Genomic DNA, 20,385 nt, shown 5'->3' on the forward strand with positions numbered 1-20,385 from the left:
TCAGCGCAAATACCACTTCACGCCGATTGTCAAATAATATATGCAAAGTGACGCAACAAAAATACTCATATGTCAAAAACTGTAAGGCTTACACGAGTAAGTCAAAAAAGTAAATTAATACTTATAAACACAAGAGTTATTGAGTATACTAGATGCATCAATCCACACATACCGTAAATAAATAGAGGCATTATGTGAGCATTTCATAAAATATAATAACTTTAACTTTAAGATAACTAAATATAGGAAATAATAATAAAAAACACATCAAGCAGACCTCCCGGTAACAAGATCATCCAGCTAACGAGTATCCCGTTCACGAGCATGACGCATGGACCCGCCATCGCCTCCCTCGACCATATTTTAGGGAAGGGAACGACCCGCCCCACGTTGCTGCCACAAGCAGAGGCATTTAAGCGAGCATGACGATGCCTGTCACGAGAAATAACAAAACAATGTTCATCTACATATTATGCAATACTTACTAAATGCCTCTACTTACAATTTTGTTTCAATTTACATAACTCATAATTATTATTAAAATTGATTAAAAAACAGAAACAATATTAATATTTAAATTATATAACTATAATGACGTTTATCAAACTGAGACAGACATGTAACAGCTCAGCAGTTCAGTCCCAAGCTTTCTTTAGATCCAGATATTCAGATATTTTATAGCCTTTTGTATACAACTTTTTCTTAAGCACTGATTTGTATTAATTTAAAGGTAAGTTCATCACTTGTTCTGTCCATTTTCAGGTTGATTTCTTGTTTGTTAATAACGGAGATATATATCCGTTCACGGTTAACTGATGAGAGTGGGTCAGGTAGATAAATTTTTATATGGGTCAGTAACTCTTACTTAGCACTATAATAATTGTAAAAAAACATTAAAAGAGTGGTTACCGACGACGATGCGTCAGCAAGATACTATACAATATTTTATATCATTTAGAAGCTTTAAGATTTTACTAAGAAAAGAAAATATTCGCGTACAGTTTTTTGTCAGTGTCTAGGGACTGCAGATGAGACGCCTGTACCAAAATTAAACTTGATGGCATACTTTTAAAAAGACCTTGTCCCTCTTTCAGATTCTTTCTCACTGACAAATAAAACTCTAGACTGTTAAATAATGAAGTACCCTGTTGAACAATCAAATTTGTTACAAGTTTCAACCAGCATGTTAATCCTGTGCTTCTTAGCACATGATGCTGTTTAGATTTGTACCACAGAGGCACCTTTTTCTGTCGCCAAAATGTTATGTTCAAGCACTATCTGTATTGGTTTGAAGGGTGCCAGGGACATAGCATCTTATCTCAGTAATGAGATAAGTTGCTATGTCGTTTTTTTGCATCGACAACCCTATGAGGAACGACTGGCTAAATTTAACATGGTCGAACTCAGAGACAGGAGAGTGATGTATGACATAGTTTTTCTTTACAACACTATTAACCATAAAGTAAATTGTGAGTACCTGCTCAGTCGCGTTGCACTTAAGGCCCCTTATAAGTATCCAAGAGCTAAATTATCCAAAATTTTCTATACCCCACCCTGTAGATCAAATCTAGGCTTACAGTCTCCGGTTAAGCGTATTCTTGAGGAGCATAATTTAATAAATGGTCGCATCGAGTTGGATGTGTTTCATGACTCATTATATAGTTTTAAGCAAAGGATTTGGGAGCATTTCAAAATTTAGTAATATTATTGTTATTAATTATTTAAAATTATTTAGTATTATTAGTATCTCATAGTTATTTGGCAAAGTTATGTACACCGTAATTGTTATACATATCAGACACAATACCCTGTAATATATAAAACTAGTTGGTAAGGATATAATATAATATCATTGAGCATGGTTCTTATTTATAGCTTTAGTATAAAGCAACAAGAAAAGTGGCCAAAAGTTGAGAATCGCGCAGGAGGCAGTGCAACCCAAAAATAAAGAGACCAACAACAACTAATGTTGCATCATCTTAGTGGGCACAACCACTCTTAACAAGAGTGACCGATTGTGAAGAAGAAAAAAGCTATTTAATTCCATAAAAATTGTTTCAAAACATTTATTCTTTCTCATTTATTACAAAAATCTTACTTAAATGGAAATAACAGAGATAATATTTGCCAATATAAACACTGGAACATGATAAAACAATCTCTCTGTTAAACACTTTTTTAATATTACAATAGTCAAATCTATTAACATGATAACACCACTTGCAGAATATTGAATATTTGACCATAATTTATAAAACAAGAAACTTAATATTATTACTAATACAACAACAATATAAATATTGGTTATTTTTTCTTAAAAAAGTTCATAAGAGTTTGTTGTTTTCCCTTTTGTGGTGGAGATATTTTCTTTTTTGATGTTTTCGCTTTAATAGGACTTTCTTTAGGGGAAGCTTTTTTAATTTCTTTTTTTGGGGATTCCTTTTCAGTGTCTGAACAACTTTCATAGATTTCTTCTCTCTTTGTGTGAATATAACCATCATCACCCATATAGGTTTTGTCTACTATCTTTCGCTTTTTCTTTGCATTGACTATACCATTAGTAATTTTAATGTTTGCTACTGGAGTGCCAGGAATTTCGTCATCAGATTCCTGAACTGTAGCAGCAGAATTTTCACCTAAAACTGTATCCTGATCTTCCTCACTCTCAGTATCTGATACATGCAGAAGTCTTTTGCGTTTTCTATCCACTTTTGAGTTTTTTTTTATGTGATTCAAAACTTTATTTTCATTGTAACCATTTTCTTTTTTTATCTTATTTTCCAAATTTTTATCAAATATGTTATCCTCTTCAACTTCCATTTTTTCCTCATCTTTATCTCTTTTAACAACATCTTTCTCCTCTTTTGGTATTATGTTTTCAACAGATTTATCCTGTGATATTTTCTTTTTCACATTTCCATTTTGTTTATTAAAAAAGCCAGATATACCTTTGGATGTATTTTTATTTTGTTTAGTCCTGGTATCTTCATTTAGTAATGGTGGAATCCCTTTTTTAACTGCTTCTTCAATGTCAGGTTCACATTTGACTTGTTTATGTGTTATTCCATTCTTCAAAGCCAATTTCTTAGTATCACTTACATTAGATATATTAGGTTTTGTATTTATTTTATCCTGACTACTGGATTTAAGTGTACTAATTTCATTTGATGACCGTTTATTATTGTTGTTCTTAATTATACCAGAACAAAGATTGAAATCATCATACTTATTAATATTTACGTATGCTGTCTGGTCAATATTTGGGTTTCCTTTATTAATGCTGTAAATGTGACTATAAAATATGGTTGTAAAAGTCTTTCTAATATCATCCAATGTATCCTCGTTACATAGAGTTACTTTTGCAGTGTTATTGTCAATAAGACCTGATACCAAATAGTTAACATTAAATTTAACGTTAGGTTTATCATTTCTTATATTTTTAAGAAATGATGAAAGTAAAGTTTTGCTCTTGTTAACATGAATACAAAGATCTTTACTTAGAGATAAATATGTAACTAATTTATCTTCATCTAATATCATATCTTTTAAACTATTTATGTAGGTGGATATATCGTCATCGAACTCCATAATATCGAATAATTTCTTGATATCACAGCTTTTAATATACGTATACCTAAATTAAAGATATATTTGTAAACTCTAAATTAAACCGCGCAACCAAAAATTAAACTAAAAGTTGAAACATGACAATTATATTTTTTTTATATTTATAAACGGCTTTGGAAACAAGACATGAATAAAAATGGATAGGTAAAACGCTTTGTTTCTTTCTTTTTATAATATTCGAATTGACATAGACCATCATGGTTTAAGATTTTTAAGTGAAACTATATTCACATGATACCTATCTAGTTTTTCTTTTAAAAAAAATGTGCAACACTCGATTATCGATATTCAGTTGTTTTTTTTAGTCAGCTTAGACAAAAATCACTGGAATTTTTGAAGTATACATACTTCAAAAATTCCAGTGATTTTTGAATACGAGTTCCGACGAGGACCTAATGCGGCAGAATCAGATCGCAATATCAATGCTGTGCATTTGGAGAGAGGACTGCTAATGAACAAACCGTGTGGTTTTGGTTTAAACGCATTCGTGATAGAAACTATGATTTCAAGAACGAATTACGTGCAAGACCGCCTACACGGGTGAACAACAATGAATTGAAAGATATGGTGGAAGCCGATCGGAACCAAACTACCCAGGATTTAACAGCATGGTTTAACGTTACCTTACCAATAATTTTGACTCATTTGCGTCAAATAAAAAAAAATAAATAAAAAATATGAAAAATGGGTGCCTTATGATATGACTGATTTGCAGAAAAAAAACGCGTGTTGTCTTGTAAAATCGATACAAAAATGAAGGAATATTGGATTGAACTGTGAAATGCGATGAAAATCGCATCATCAGCAGTTGTTTTATTTCAAACAAACAAACAAAAATAGTTTTTATTTCGTAGGTAAATTGCATTACACTTGAAATATGTAATTTTTTCTTACACCTCGTTCGCAAGTCAGATTTCCTTAGAGAAGAACGAGCAAGAAACTCTAAGGTTTTCAAAACTGAATGATATTACAGATTCTTATTTTCAAATTAATTATACAAATCATTTCAATTACAATATATGCAAAGTGATGCTACAAAATACACAAACGTCAATTATTAAATGCCTTACACGAGTAAGAAAAATAGTAAAAACATAGTTATAGTTATTGAGTACATACTTAAAATACAATACAATCCAGCCACCACAAGCAGCACCCGTTCACATGCATAACGCATGGACCAGTCATTGCCTCCCTGGACCATATTTTAGGGAAGGGAATGACCCGCCACAAGCCACAATTTAACCAGCAATTGCTCAGTATAAGGAACGCAAGCCATGTTACTTTTGATAAGTAAATGTGTTTCCGTCAACGAACAATATAAACAAAAATACACTGGTTTTTGCTTTAAAATAGTATTTAAATCACACGGTCACCACACTAGTGTTTCAACTTATTGAAGTGAAACTTATTTAGAATCGTTGTGATTTCAAACCGGATGCAACGGAAAAAACGACAGGTAAGAGACACAAATACAAAAATGTGTAGGATGAAGCCGGCAAAGAATGAGACAGAAATATGCATATTATTGAAGTGAAAACTTCTTTATCATCGTTGTGATTTGAAAGTCGATGAAACGAAAAAGCGACAGTAAAAAGAGCAGTCACATCAATTCATAATATTTAACATGGGAGATAATGAGATAGGAAGCATAATACAATGTTTTGGTACCAGGCGATCAAAGTTCAAGAAGAGATTGTCTTAAGTTTGGCGCAAGTATACCTTAATATATTCTGACTCCAAACGCACGACGTATTGCTACATAGACACCAGGAGAACATATTATTATGTATATTAGTGGTGGTAGGAATGTCTTTCATAGCGGTTGAAATCATGTGTCATCGTAGCAGCACGTACCAGGAATTCATTTGCAGTTTAGAGGTTCATGCACCATTCGGGTTTCACTTCTGACATGACGTGTACTTTGTACGCACGCAATGTTTTTTGTTTTGCATTTCAAATTTTCAAGAGAGACAAGGTGAAATACATCTGTCTCTTTTCAGTGTATTGCGTTACGCGTAGATTTGAAAAGTCAAGCTAGTTTTTTACAGCTCAGCATAGTGTTACTCCTCTAAGCTTGATAATTGCTCCGAAGAATTTAGCTATAAATCTGACATGCTATTGATATAGAGTAAATTTATCACTAAGAGTAAATACTATATATTTGATATCGTATAGTTAAAAATTTGTAATAGTTTTTAGACTATCTCAGTTCTCACTGTTCAGTGTTCACCCCAAAGAAGCAAAGAATATACTTATGGTTGACAAATGAGATATATATATATCGATATCATATCATTCATAGAGTTTAGAGTAATAGTCAAAGAGTATAATATAGGGAAGTAAAAGTGTTCTATCAGGACTGTGCCTGTGGACCAGGGACAGATCACAGTACACTATTTAGTATTGATTACCTTTCTGTTAGTGTATTAGGCCTAAAAATTTGTTTGTTTTATTTTTGTTATTGTTGCCTGACTGGAATTACATTGTAATCTTATATTATTCACATTCTTTTTTGTGTTTACCTATTGGTGAATTATAGCTCTGGTAGGTAATTGGTAACCATGGTTAACAAAATCTATTTATAAATAAATTACATCATATTATATCCATGTTTTTAAATTTTAATGTAAAAGTTAACTTGGCTAATAGCGTTCTTGTTTTTGACAGAAAATATATGAAACGAACAGTTACTTAATTAAAACAGAAAAATGCCAGGGTAAGCAAGTTATGTGGGAGTGTCCCAATTGATGTCATACCTACATCTGCTAATATAACCACGCATTAAATTATATTATTCACATTTATCAACTCATCATCACTGCTAGACCTAAACCTTGGCTTGAATTGAATTTATAATCACTTAAGTTCTCAAAAAGATTCAATATATTTACCTATTAAGTTCATAAATTCATTTTTCACATTCTAATTACTGCATTGCTCAAAACAACTTACATTCGTAGTTATTAACATTAATAAATCTAAAAAGTTTAATAATTGGTTCTATTCTGTGGATAAACTATAAACATCCTGGCACACTCAGAATTCTTAGATACAGGTAGCTCGATACAGTTAACAATCAGACATTTTTTGTGAATAATATTATCTTCATTATACATATGGTACAGCTTAACATCAGGTAAAGGGCAATTGGCTTCCTACAAAACTAATTCCAATATAAAAATATGTTTGGAAAGTCGGTATTAGATTGTTTACATTTGAGATTTGGTAAAATAAACATTTTTATTGTTTATTATTCCAAATCTTTATTTTAAATTTCTTTACTAAATAAGCATTTTAAACATAAAACACACATCATAAAACATGTTTTAAATATGCTTAGCTAATAAATAGCAATATAATGAGTCATTGTGCGGTTAATATAACTGGCAAGTTTTCCTCTTCACATGGATAACCAAGAATAACTTGTTATATTATGTAACACATTATTACTTTTTATTATTATTTTTTTAGGCTTGGAATCATGTCATTGGATAATATGTTTTGTACCAGATGTGGAGATGGATTTGAAACAAATGAAAAAATTGTTAATTCAAATGGTGAACTTTGGCATACCAGTTGTTTTGTGTAAGTTTCTTTGAAATTGTCAAAAATATTGAGTGCCAGAGCCTTACTGGTTACTTATTTTATTATCTCAGCCCATACTTCCTTGTAACGCCAATATGAATTTAATCTCGGTTGTAAATATTTTTTATCAACCACAATATAACACCTAGACTCAATCTATGATAAATTGAAGAATCATAGAGAACAATGTATACTTACATGCACTTATGTCTTGATTATGTTTGAACCCCTTCAGATTTCAATGCTTATTGTGGGAACATCTTGTTTGGAATTAAGAAATTGAGTAAACTGTGGCGGTGATCACTTAACACCAGGTGACCCATACACTCGTTTGTCCTCATTCCATAAAAAAGAAACTAATTACTCTCCTATAACCTTATTAATTATTGTTTTATGTTAATGTGGGACAATACAACAGATATATTGTATACATTATGTTACTTCTTTTTCTAGGAAAGTGTAGTGCGTAAATATAGCACCCACAACACAATATGGAATTTTGTTTTATAAAATAAACCTCACTGTTTGATATCATTATCCCTTATCATACTTATATTAGTTATACTTTATATTATCACAATGGTAAACTTGGAGTCATATACAGAGTGAGACAATTCTTCCTTCATGTCCAGTCATGACTATTGACAAGGTGTAAATGGCCGAAAAGCATGGTTTGTGTCATCCAACATACTGCCTGTTGACAACAAACAAGAGAAGGTGCTAACATTGAAAAATAGTGTGTAGAAATTTCATAAAACTTCCAGGAAATATGTGTCTTTGAGTAAACCCTACAAATTTGTGAAATAAATGTTTTTTTATATGTAGAATCTCAATTAATTAAAACTCAAGTAATAGTACTTGCGCAAAGTTTCTATAGCCATGTTTTCTTTACTTTAACAATTTATGAGTACATTAATCGGTCAATCTGTTTCGGAGGAGTTCAATGTTTAACACCATGACATGAGAATTTTATATATTAGATATTCTTCATACTAACGCTCATACGTGATTACGACTTTTTAACCCATCTTACTAAAAAAAATGATAACTAATAGGTATAAAGAGCCTGAGGGTGTTCGCTTTATTGCCAGTCCGTGGTGTCATTAAGAAAATCGTTTATGCTATAATAACCTTTCCCACAAAAACGTTTTTTAACATTTCTTTTAAATTTTGTAACACATTTGTTTTGTACATTTTCTGGGATCATATTGTAGAAGCATACAATATGATCTAGATATGATATAGATGTATATCGCCCAACAAAAGACTTACTAACTCGACCCAACCGAGTAGTAGGCATAACAAGTTTATGTTTGTTCCTGGTGTTAACATTATGAATGTCACAGTTTCTAGAAAATTCCTCAATGTGCTTATGAACATACAAAACATTATCAAACATGTATTGAGAAGCAACAGTCCAAATGTTTATTTCTTTAAATTTTTCTCTTAATGATTCTTTAGGACCTAGGTAATAAATCGCGCGAATAGCCCTCTTCTGCAGCACAAAGATAGTATTAATACCGGCAATATACCATAGGGCATAATACTATGAAAATAACTAAAGTATACCAATCTCGCCGTATCTATGTCAGTTAACCGTCTAATTTTTTTAACCGCATATGCTGCAGAACTAAGCCTATTCGCCAATCCTTCAATATGGGGGCCCCACTGCAATGTTTGATTATGAGTCAGCATTAAAAAATACATACAACTTCAAATTTTCACCCATCTACGATCAACAGTTACTTTTGTATAGCGATTTTAATATCGGCAGTACAACGTTTGCTGGGTCAGCTAGTATATAGTTATATACCACAGTTGCAGCTTTTTAACTTTTTTAACAATTTAACTGTTCAAAATTCTGATCAATAGAGGTGCATACAATATGTGATTCGTTGTACGTGTTATACTTCGCTTATGATGAGGAGTGTTCCAAAGCTGTTTAAGCTGATCCCTACCACCAAATTCTACCTTCACACCATCACAAACTGCAATACCATTCTATGAAATTCAGAGTTGTTTGTGTTGCTGCTCTACCATGTCTTGTTTTTTAAATCTGACCCTGAAACTAGTTAAAAGTGTATCTTTTATTTTTATGAAACAAGGGTCGAGAAGAGCAGGACGTTCAACTGATGGTAATTGATACGCTCTGCCCATTACAATGGAGTGCCGCTCAGAATTCTTGAAAAACCCAATTTTCTGAGCGGCACTACAATTTAACACTTATGTGTGCCTACCTTGAGACATATGTTATGTCTCATTCGCCCAGTAATTTCACTAACTATGGCGCCCTTCAGACAGAAACACAATAATGCTTACACATTACTGCTTCATGTTGATGTGCCCATAATCTGAGTTTCTTGCGCCGCTTCTTCTCTCTCAGAGCGCCATTAAAAGGCATAAAAGGCATTTATTTTCTCAAAATTGATTCCTTTAGAATTCTTTTTGATGTCATTTCTTATACTACTAGATACTACTACCGCTTCGGAAACAAATGGCGCTCTGAGAGAGAAGAAGCGGCGCAAGAAACTCTCCCAGCATTCTTTTTTTTTGTGCTCTTTTCAATAAAAATATACAATATTATATACAGTCATTTCTATCGCTATAAAATAATCACAATCTAGTCCCAGGCTGTCCGATCATTTAGATATTCAGCAGTGGAGTAATAGGATTTACGACAGAGCCATTTTTTTATAAAACATTTAAATTTATTTATAGATAATGCCCGAACAGTGGCTGGGACTTTATTGTAGAAGTGTATACATTTACCCTTAAAGCTATTATGTATCTTATGATTTGTTTTATCACATCCTAGGTAACTGGATTATATTTATCTTATCATTTGTTTCCGAAGCGGTAGTAGTATCTAGTAGTTATTAGAAATGACATCAAAAAGAATTCAAAAGGAATCAATTTTGAGAAAATAAATGCCTTTTATGCCTTTTAATCAGGTGGTTAAGAAGGATTAGTATCACATGGGTACCTTCAAAAACAGCACATACAACCACATTAAAGGCTGGCAAAGCACTTCAGATTCCACTGGATTAAGAAGAGAGTGTGAGTGGTGTGGTAATCACATCCTAGGTAACTGTTCTTTGTCCTATATAAAGAAACAGGAATAAGTATATGTAACAAAAAAGCAAATCAAATAAAACTATAAAATACTTTTCACAGGTGTGCACAGTGTTTCCGTGTCTTCCCTGATGGAGTTTATTATGAGTTTGAAGGGCGCAAGTATTGTGAGCGAGATTTCCAAGTTCTCTTTGCTCCCTGCTGTGGAAAATGCCGTAAGTTTGAAACATTCATATACTTACTGAATATTTTAAATCTATTATTGAACAACTACAACTGGTAGAGAAACAAAATTAACAAGTATAATTATTGCGAGCAAAATTTAAAAGAGAATTAATTAATTGAAAAGCAACAGTCAAGAAATTAACATCTTGACTGTTGCTTTTCAATATATTCTTGATAATGTACTGTATGTACATAGGCACATAAGTGAATTTGATAGAAACTGTAATAACCATAAAGTTTAACACCAGGAACAGACATAAACTTATAATGCCTACTTAGTAGTTAGTAAGTCTTTTGTGGGGCGATTTGTATGTGTTTACAACATCCTAGTAAAATGTTTAAAACAAAAGTATTTCAATATTTAAAAGACTTGTTAAAAAACATTTGCGTGGTAAATAAATGACTTTCTTAATGATACCACAGATTGGGCATGGAGTGACCACCCTCAGGCTATTAAATAATAAGTTTATTTGTACAATATTACTTTGTTAAAGCCCGCTGAGTTTGTTTCTTGTCAGGTCTGAGGCATTCATTTTGGAATGGGTGGTAGTTTTTGACTCTCAATAAGTGATTTCACATCCTATTTTGAATAAAAATATTTGAATTTGAATTATTATTTCAGGGGAGTTTGTTATTGGACGAGTAATTAAGGCAATGAATTCTAACTGGCATCCAGCATGTTTCCGTTGTGAAGAGTGTAATATGGAGCTGGCAGATGCTGGGTTTATCAAGAATGCTGGCCGTGCTCTGTGCCATGGATGCAATGCTAGGATTAAGGCTGATGGTCTACAAAACTATATATGCCATAAGTGCCAGTATGTATTTTACTATTACATTATTTTCTGGCACACAATTTTGAATATTTTATATAATTATTATTATTATTTATTTATTATGAAAAATATAATTACAATTTATTATTATATAACAGGCCAAAAACCACAGAGGTTTGTCCGGCATGTTAGAAGAAATACTATTATCGCCTACAATAAATATTAATATTAACTTAAAATACACAATTTAATAATATAGGTACAATAAAACGACCAAGTTATGTAGGTACAAAAACAAAAGTACTTATTGTAGCACGGGTGAGTCGCATGGCCTGCCACTCCATGTATTGAATTTTTGAGTGACAGTCTGTTTAGATATATTAATTAGTAAACAATACTCAACTTTATAACGAATAGTTAAGTACTCAATTGCGGATAGCACGTCACGCTACGCACTAATCATGGCTTCGACATCGAAAGGCAACTCAAGATATAAAGTTATGACCAATAAGTAAGTTAAATGGTTTTTGGTATGAGAGAGCAGAGTTTCTTACATACCTGTATTATTTAAAAAAAAGTGCTTATGTATGCACGCAAGAATTTATATTTCTTTGGCGTAACAATGCAAAAATACTTTATTCCTCCTGCTATTCTAAGTTTGAAGATAGAAGAATATTGTAAAAATCTTGCAAAGATGGCTTTGACAATTAATTATTAAATTACGAGTACGGCTGTATGGGCTTGAACCCTTTGCCTGTTCTTATAATGGACGAAGAAACAAACAAAAAATAACTTTAAAAATAGCTTCAACCCGTTACTTTTGTGTTGCGCGCGCATCTTAAAATTTCACTCTCATAATTTTTCATAACGCGCCTAAAGAAGTATAACTTCAAAAATGTCTGCCCAAAAATGATAATGTCGTTAGAATACAATAAAAACATTGTTTCATCAGTGGTGTGATTGACGGTGAGCCATTGCGCTATCGTGGGGAAGTGTACCACGGATACCACTTCATGTGCGCCACATGTGAGGTGGAACTGGACCACACTGCGAGGGAGGTCAAGAATCGTCCAGGCTATGCTGCAAATGATGTGGTATGAGTTTTTATTTCTCCTTATAATACTAGTTTCAAATGAACGGACACATAAGGGGGCGTCCATAAATACCGTGAGGGGTTTTTTGACATTTCTGTTCCTCCTCCCCCCCCCCCCCCCCCCAGTGAGATGTCGTGAGATTTAATTCAACCCCATCCCCCAATCTCACGTGAGATTTTTCAAAATGTGGGTTTCTTACGTAATCGCGTTGGATTGTTATTGTAAAAAAAAATTGCTTCGTGCTTTTATTTACGATTAGTTAAGACTAGTAATCAATATTGCTTAGAGTTATAATTGTAATAAAAATTTAACTATAGAATACTTAATTAAATCGTAACTACTGTGATTAAAAAAAGAATATCTACTCTAATTCAAGGCATGGAGAATCATGCACGGTCTCAAGAGAGACTATTGGAACCAACATGTCCATATGATAAAATGGATCAAAATTGTATAATTTTCTTTTGTTTCAATCAGAAAAAATTGCGAGACCCCCCCTCTCTCTCCAACGTATGAATAAATGAGATTTGACTCGACCCCCTCCCCCCCTTAAACATCTCACGTAATTTATGGGCGCCCCCTAAATATATGGTACCCCATGTATTTAACATTAAAGGCATATTAAGACACACTCCTAACATAGACATTAGTTTAGGTACTTTAAAATAAACTTAAAAATCTTAATATATATAACTTACGTGACGCGTTGTTTGTCCGCCATGGACTCTTAAACTAATGAACGGATTTTAATGAGGATTACTTCATGGAGTGCAGTTTGGTCCAACTTGAGAGATATTATGATAGTTTTTATTTCGATTTGGGACCCATAATTATTTTTATTTTCAATATTTGTTTTGTATCGACATTTTATCTATGAGAAAATTTAGTGACGCGACGTTTGACAGTTTCGCTGTGAAACAATTTCGTTATAACAACAGGGAGCATTTTTTTACGAAATAATTCTTGATGTTTTGAAATATTATTGGCAAATTCCTATAAAACATTTTTTTTTATAATCTACAGAACAACGTCTGTCGGGTCAGCTAGTGTATTATATAATATTAAGTATCAAGTATACAAATATAATAAGTATACCTATAAAACCACATTTTGTATGTTTGTATACCATTAGGCTATTAGTAGGTTATGCATAAAATTAATGAGTGCATCACGCCGATAAATGTAACGTTTGTGGAGTAAATAAATTAAACTAAAATGTATGTAGATATATGTAAATAGATAAATAAAAGTTAGTTAGTCCGTGTTGAATTAGTGTCGCCCTTAATCGAGAGCTCAAAAAAAAATTCAGGATAACAAAGCAACTGTTGTAAGATTAATCTAATGCATAAAATTCTCGTGTCATGGTGTTAAATTTTGAACTCCTCCGAAACGGCTTGACCGATTCTCATGAAATTTTGAGTGCATATTGGGTAGGTCTGAGAATCGGTCAACATCTATTTTTCATCCCCCTAAATGTTAAGGGTGGTCCACACGAATTTTTTTTTTTAATTTTTTTGATTATGAGTCAGCATAAAAAAATACATACAACTTCAAATATTCACCCATCTACGATCAACAGTTACTTTTGTATCGCGACTTTAATATCGGCAATACAACGTTTGCTGGGTCAGCTAGTTTTTATATAAAAACTTGTTGAAAAATTACTTGATTTTACAATACATAAATCCAGTAAGTATAAGCAGGATCACTTTTTTCATAGGTATCGGTTAATATCTGATTTTACGATACAAAAATCCAGCAAATATAGACAGGATACGTATCGATATTTTCATAGGTAACGGTTAAACGATACAGAAGGTGGTATTTAGCGTCATCGTAGTGGATTACAGAAACGAATTATCCACGAAAAAAATCAAATACATGTCAATTTTCAAGGTGATTACTAGAACGTTGCAGAAATTAATATGCATTAACTTGCGGCGGCAAACTCGAGTCGCTTGGATATAGTTTTCAATTTCAAAAATGGCTTAAAATCTTGTTATCATTAACCATTCTTCTGAAAATAAAACTCGGCAGTGAGGAAACAAAGTGCTTCTAAAAGGGATTTGCTTTTTTCATTTAGAAATGCGGCAGCTTAAAAACAAAAGGGGTAAAATATAAAATTGATATAGCTTAGGCAATAAGCAGTAGGAAAATTTTAGTAAATTAATTTAATAATTCATTTAGAAGTGGGTATGCACTTTTCTTTTCTTTAAGTTATTACGTTATCAGGTCATGTAAAGAGTTTGATCTAATCAGCGCCTATAGGTTCAGGTTGTGTTTTTCCTTATAATAATACTAAAGTCTAAACCATTTATTTTCAGGCATTACACCCATAGATCTACAAACAATCTTAACTTAAATTACATTACATAGTTGAGTTTCATTGTAGTGTGTACATGTCATTATTACAATTAAAAAGAAAATAATTAAATTTTGGATATAAAATTAATATAGTCCGATACAATTCATTGATGGACACGATAGAACAACATGGCCGTATTTATCAAATAACATAATGTAGGTAAGTATAAACCACCAAACGATACGACATGGGTACCTTCAAAATAAGCGCGTACACCTTCCTTAAAGGCCGGCAACGCTCCTGGGATTCCCTGGTGTTGCAAGGGGTTGTGGGCGGCGGTGATCACTTAACAGCAGGTGACTCGTACGCTCGTTCGTCCTCCTACTCCATAAAAAAAATAGGAGTTATAGAACCAGAACCAGATGAAACAAATTTTTAAGAAAAGAACAAGTTTATTAAAAAAAAAATCAAAAGATTTTTTATTTCCTAAATACAATTTATATAAAATTACTAGCTGCAGCAAACCTTGTATTGCCGATATTAAAATCGCGATACAAAAGTAACTGTTGGTCGTACATGGGTGAAAATTTGAAGTTGTATGTATTTTTAATGCTGACTCATAATCAAACAAATTTCAAAAAAAAAGAAAAATCAACAAAATTAAAAAAAAATCGTGTGGACCACCATTAACATTTAGGGGGATGAAAAAAAGATGTTGTCCGATTATCAGACCTACATAATATGCACTCAAAATTTCATGAGAATTGGTCTAGCCGTTTCGGAGGAGTTCAATGTTTAACACCATGTCACGAGACTTTTATATATTAGATTAGGTGAACTAATAATTTTATATAATTTTTTTTTTAAATATATTTTTGTGTTTAGTGGGTTAATTCTTGCGATAGGAATGCACTTGTCAAAATGTGTGTGTAGATAAACCGTGATTGAACGTCGTCCTAGTTTAGAAGTCTAGCAATGTTTATTTAAAAATACAATTTTTTTGTAGAACAATTTGTTTTGTCTCCGATGCCATGACAAGATGGGAATTCCGATTTGCGGCGCTTGTCGCCGTCCCATAGAGGAGAGGATTGTGACTGCACTCGGCAAGCACTGGCATGTTGAGGTAATGTATAACGCTAAAAATAGATAGTTTACATATGTGAGAATATTTTAGTAGCCTCTAAAGACTCTAAAGTCTAAAAAGGGGGAGGCTCTTTTGCACAGGAAGCCGGCTAGATTATGGGTACCACAACGGCGCCTATTTCTGCCGTGAAGCAGTGATGTGTAGGCATTACTGTGTTTTGGTCTGAAGGGCGCCGTAGCTAGTGAAATTACTGGGCAAATGAGACTCAACCACTTATGTCTCAAGGTGACGAGCGCAATTGTAGTGCCGCTCAGAATTTTTGGGTTTTTTGAGAATCCTGAGCGGCACTCCATTGTAATGGGCATGGCGTATCAATTACCATCAGCTGAACGTCCTGCTCGTCTCGTCCCTTATTATCATAAAAAAAATATAAACTCATTTACAGGCTTAAACTTAGTTCAAAGTTTGCATTACATTATTTAATGTGAATGACACCTACATCTACACTCGCGATACGTCATTCGCTTTTTTAAAGTGTGCATACGTTGCTGAAATTAGAGGTTAAAAGTTTGCCGCAATTTTTTTCGACGTGTTCAAAGCTATCACAGTCTATCTAAGATATAAGGCAACCGACTGAACAAAATCAATGAACAACTTTATTTCATTTTGTAAATGTGTGTTTTATATTTGACAGCATTTCGTGTGCGCTAAATGCGAGAAGCCGTTCCATGGTCATCGCCACTATGAGAAGAAGGGTTTGGCATACTGTGAGCAGCATTATCACCAGCTGTTCGGTAACCTGTGTTACGTGTGCAACCAGGTCATAGCCGGCGATGGTATGTATGCTTTATTATCCTATTTGCTATATTATACCTATTATTATTAATGTTATATCCTCTCTCCTTTTGATATTATACTACAAAGTTTATCTATTATAATATGATGGTTTAGTGCGCTTTCTCAATACGTCCGATCCGTACCCGTGAAAATACAGTCCGAAGTAGTTGTAGAACAATTTCTATGGTTGACGGAAATAAATAGGATGACGGAAGCCGGATCTAGTGCGTTAACTACCATAGAAATAGTTCTACGACTACTTCGGACCGTGTTTTCACGAAACGGGTCGGACGTAGAGCGAAAGCGCTCTTGGTGGGTATGTGGCTGTGGACCTATAGCAATTATCGTAAAAGAATAAATTACTTGATGCATTAATATATTCGTTATAAGACTCTTACATAAATCATGCACATGTACCATATTTTAATTATATCCACTCGTATGTCTGTCGTTGTCTTGATTTATATAATATTGTGTTATCACCTAAATATTCCATTGTTTACTTATCTTAATCTCTTTTCGTTCTGTTGTCATATTTGTATTCTTTTAATATCAGTGAAACTATTCTAGGATATATCCAATATTGTAATTTTTATATTTTACTAGCTGACCCAGCAAACGTTGTATTGCCATATAAACAAATAAAAAAAAATAAAAATTTTGTGGTATAAAAAATAAATGACGACCGATTCAGACTTACCAAATATATCGTACATAAAATTTATCGTACTACAATTATTATTTTTATAATCGATTGCCATCTTGCAACTCTATTGCGTATCTGTGGATGGAATACAATAATATTAAAATCGCGATATAAAAATAAGTGTTGATCGTAGACGAGTGAAAATTTGAAGTTGTGTGTGTTTTTTAATGCTGAATCAAAAAAGAAAATATTTAGGGGTGGGTAATATATATTTCATTGTCATTTAGGTGTATGAAAAATAGATGTTGGTCGATTCTCAGACCTACCCGATGCATTACACTACCCACTACACGTTGTATACAACAAATTTTCAAAAAAAAAATGGTTTAGGCGTTTGGTAAACAAACACCGGGACACGAGAATTTTATATCATTTTTTACCATAGTTATGTATCTATTTGTTTCCTTAATAAATGTTATTTGTTGCAGTATTCACGGCTCTGAACAAGGCGTGGTGCGTGCATCACTTCGCTTGCGCGGTGTGCGACGCTCCTCTCAGCACTCGCTCCAAGTTCTACGAGTACGACGAGCGGCCCGCCTGCCGCCGCTGCTACGAGAGGTTCCCGCAGGAGCTGCGCCGCAGACTGCGTCGGGCTCACAACTACACGCTGCGCAGGAACTGACCGACACCCAACTGCACCACATGCTTTACCTTTTACAACCCAATTACTAAAACTCCACCATCTGCCAGTCACATTATCATGATCAGCTGGAACACATCCACTGCTAGACAATGCCTCCCCCAAAGATCTCCACGACGGTCAGTCCTGTGCTGCCCTCATCCTACCTATCCCGGTGATCTTGACCAATCGTCCCCACAAGGGGGCCTAACAACATTTTGTCTTCCAGTACGTGATCGCCTTTCGAGGACTGTCCCACCAGCCATCTGTCCGTCGAGCTATGTGCCCTGCCCACTGCAACTTCAGTTTCGCAATCATTTTTATTATGTCGGTGACTTCGGTTCTCCTGCGGATCTCGATTGCCCTCTGAGCGACCATGAGCTTTCTCATTAGGCCGCTAGCTAGCGACCACGTCTGCATACTGTATCACATAAACCGAGATAATTATACGGCTAGAAACTTTAACAGAGTGTATTACTTTCTTCTTTCTAGCCTTTTTCTACCAAATATTATTGGCTTCTTTAAGCTGGTGCCATACAATCTTATTTTTAGGTTCATGCCCCCTGGAACTGCTATAACAACAGAACTAATGAAAACCAAGATGGCGTATTTCAAAATGGCCGCCATAGAAATTTGAACATGTTTGTTAACAACAAAGTACTTATCGTTCTATCGTGTACGCCTTCATATACGAATCCGACTCGCGTTTGATTTTTTTTTAGAATATTTATTTAAAATACAATATAGTTATAGCTTACAATATAATAACACACACTTAAACTTTAGGAAGCTTATCTGTATGTGAAGCCGCTTAGAATTAAATTACATAATATTTAAAAAGAAAACAACAACGATCAGGCCGGCAACACGTGCCTTTTGTTGCAGGTCGGCTGATGTGCAACAGTGAGGTTCTGTCTGATAAAATATGCTGTCTCATTATAGAATACAGAATGGAAACGCCGTATGATGTGTTTTGTTAGTCGCCAGACTTTCTCTCTTTCTAGATTAGCACATTCTGTTCCGCTATTGCCTATAGTATAGTCTATAGAGGAATTGCAAGAAGAAGCAGTAATATTACGACAATAACTGAGAAGTTGTTCCTCTGTGACAAGGGAATACTTACAGCCACTACCCCTATTTTATAGCCTTAGTGCCTGAACTGTAATGTTTTAATGATAATAACTGATTTATTTTTAATTTTGACCTTTACATTTTTAACAATAAGGAGACAGACACCCGAAATGCGGTACAAACACTAATTAGATTTAACTGTGAATGCAATGAAATCTAAATATGAATCACGAAAACGTTTTAATGGGTTTACATTAAAATTATAATATGAATAAAATACAATATAAGTTTACAATAATAGTATATTATGATGGTGTTTTCCTATACTAATCTCGCACTATATATCTACTGATTAATAATACTTATTTTTTTATTTGTTTGATGCGCCGTAAAAATATACTCAGTATTTGGCTTGAAATATTCAAAGTGGAATATTTTTAATTTTATATGTATGTACAATATATTTCATTTTATATGTAGGTATGTAATAATCGGATCACACTATCTGTTACAAAATATGAAAATGCATTTGCAAAAGATACAATTAATATAAGATTTTCAATGATTATATTATATTTATTTCGGAAATGACTACACTTGGTTTGAAATTTTCTTGTTTAAGGGAATATGTGTGTTCCAAATTTCTACATGTATAAAACGAATGTAAAAATGGCGTATATATAATATTTTTCAAATATTTTGATACTTAATTATTAAATTTAGGAAAAATGATTAAACCTTCTTTTTTATGGCCAATTTATTGCCAGATAAGTATAATAATATAAATTTAATATTCTAATAAATATATTATTAATCGCGTGACGATGATTTAAATGTGTATTTTCTATACTTTTAGAATTAAGATAATAAAATATATTATATGTGTTAAGTATGCTAATTTGTAATCGGAATAACGAATATTGATCGTAGCTGTGCTAGTAACTGTTTATTGGAAATATTAACGTTTTTATTGTTCGTATTGTTAATTTATTAAAATTATTTATAATACTAAAATGTGTTTTTATTTAAGTAAACAGTACAATTTTTATTATTGATAGGTTAGTACAATCCCTACTTATTTTATGTGGTAGTGTACCAAGTACATTGGTTGCATTTTGTTTGTTCAAACTGGTCGTCTACTGCGCGTGGTGAGTAGGTATTATTTAAACGACGAATTCACCTGCGACCGCATAAGTTCTCTTCCAAATAAATGGATGTACATACAGGAAATTTCTGTTCAATAGAAGGAAATAAAATATTATGAATATATTTAGGTACTAATTGATTCTTCTGGAAATCCATCAAAACAGCTAGAGGAAGTCAAGTATTTTCCTTGTGGTGCATAGCCGAAAAGTTCTTGGCTAAAAACAAGAAGGTCTATTGC

General features: G+C 33.1%; 3 protein-coding genes across 7 annotated transcripts in view; 1 reads left to right on the forward strand and 2 right to left on the reverse strand.

Moving 5' to 3' along the window:
• LOC126966856 (programmed cell death protein 2-like) overlaps positions 1-20,385 on the reverse strand; it is a 285,939-nt gene that overhangs the window by 130,083 nt on the left and 135,471 nt on the right. The window lies entirely within an intron of this gene.
• LOC126966855 (DNA polymerase delta subunit 3-like) lies at positions 2,052-3,693 on the reverse strand. The gene has a single exon (XM_050811121.1). The coding sequence runs from the start codon at positions 3,586-3,588 to the stop codon at positions 2,305-2,307; it is 1,284 nt and encodes a 427-aa protein (XP_050667078.1). The 5' UTR covers positions 3,589-3,693; the 3' UTR covers positions 2,052-2,304.
• LOC126966868 (LIM and senescent cell antigen-like-containing domain protein 1) lies at positions 5,970-20,015 on the forward strand. 4 transcript variants are annotated; one of them, XM_050811145.1, is made up of 9 exons: positions 5,970-6,178; positions 6,298-6,346; positions 7,102-7,215; positions 10,390-10,502; positions 11,135-11,327; positions 12,238-12,379; positions 15,691-15,807; positions 16,463-16,604; positions 17,740-20,015. In XM_050811145.1, the coding sequence occupies exons 2-9, from the start codon at positions 6,339-6,341 to the stop codon at positions 17,931-17,933; spliced, it is 1,023 nt and encodes a 340-aa protein (XP_050667102.1). In that variant the 5' UTR covers positions 5,970-6,178; positions 6,298-6,338; the 3' UTR covers positions 17,934-20,015. The 4 variants fall into 4 exon arrangements, with proteins under 4 accessions (XP_050667102.1, XP_050667103.1, XP_050667104.1 ...); XM_050811146.1 differs by having other exon boundaries at positions 5,970-6,174; XM_050811147.1 differs by lacking the exon at positions 6,298-6,346.

This window comes from Leptidea sinapis, chromosome 11, assembly GCF_905404315.1.
Source record: "Leptidea sinapis chromosome 11, ilLepSina1.1, whole genome shotgun sequence".
Classification (NCBI taxonomy): Eukaryota; Metazoa; Arthropoda; class Insecta; order Lepidoptera; family Pieridae; genus Leptidea; species Leptidea sinapis.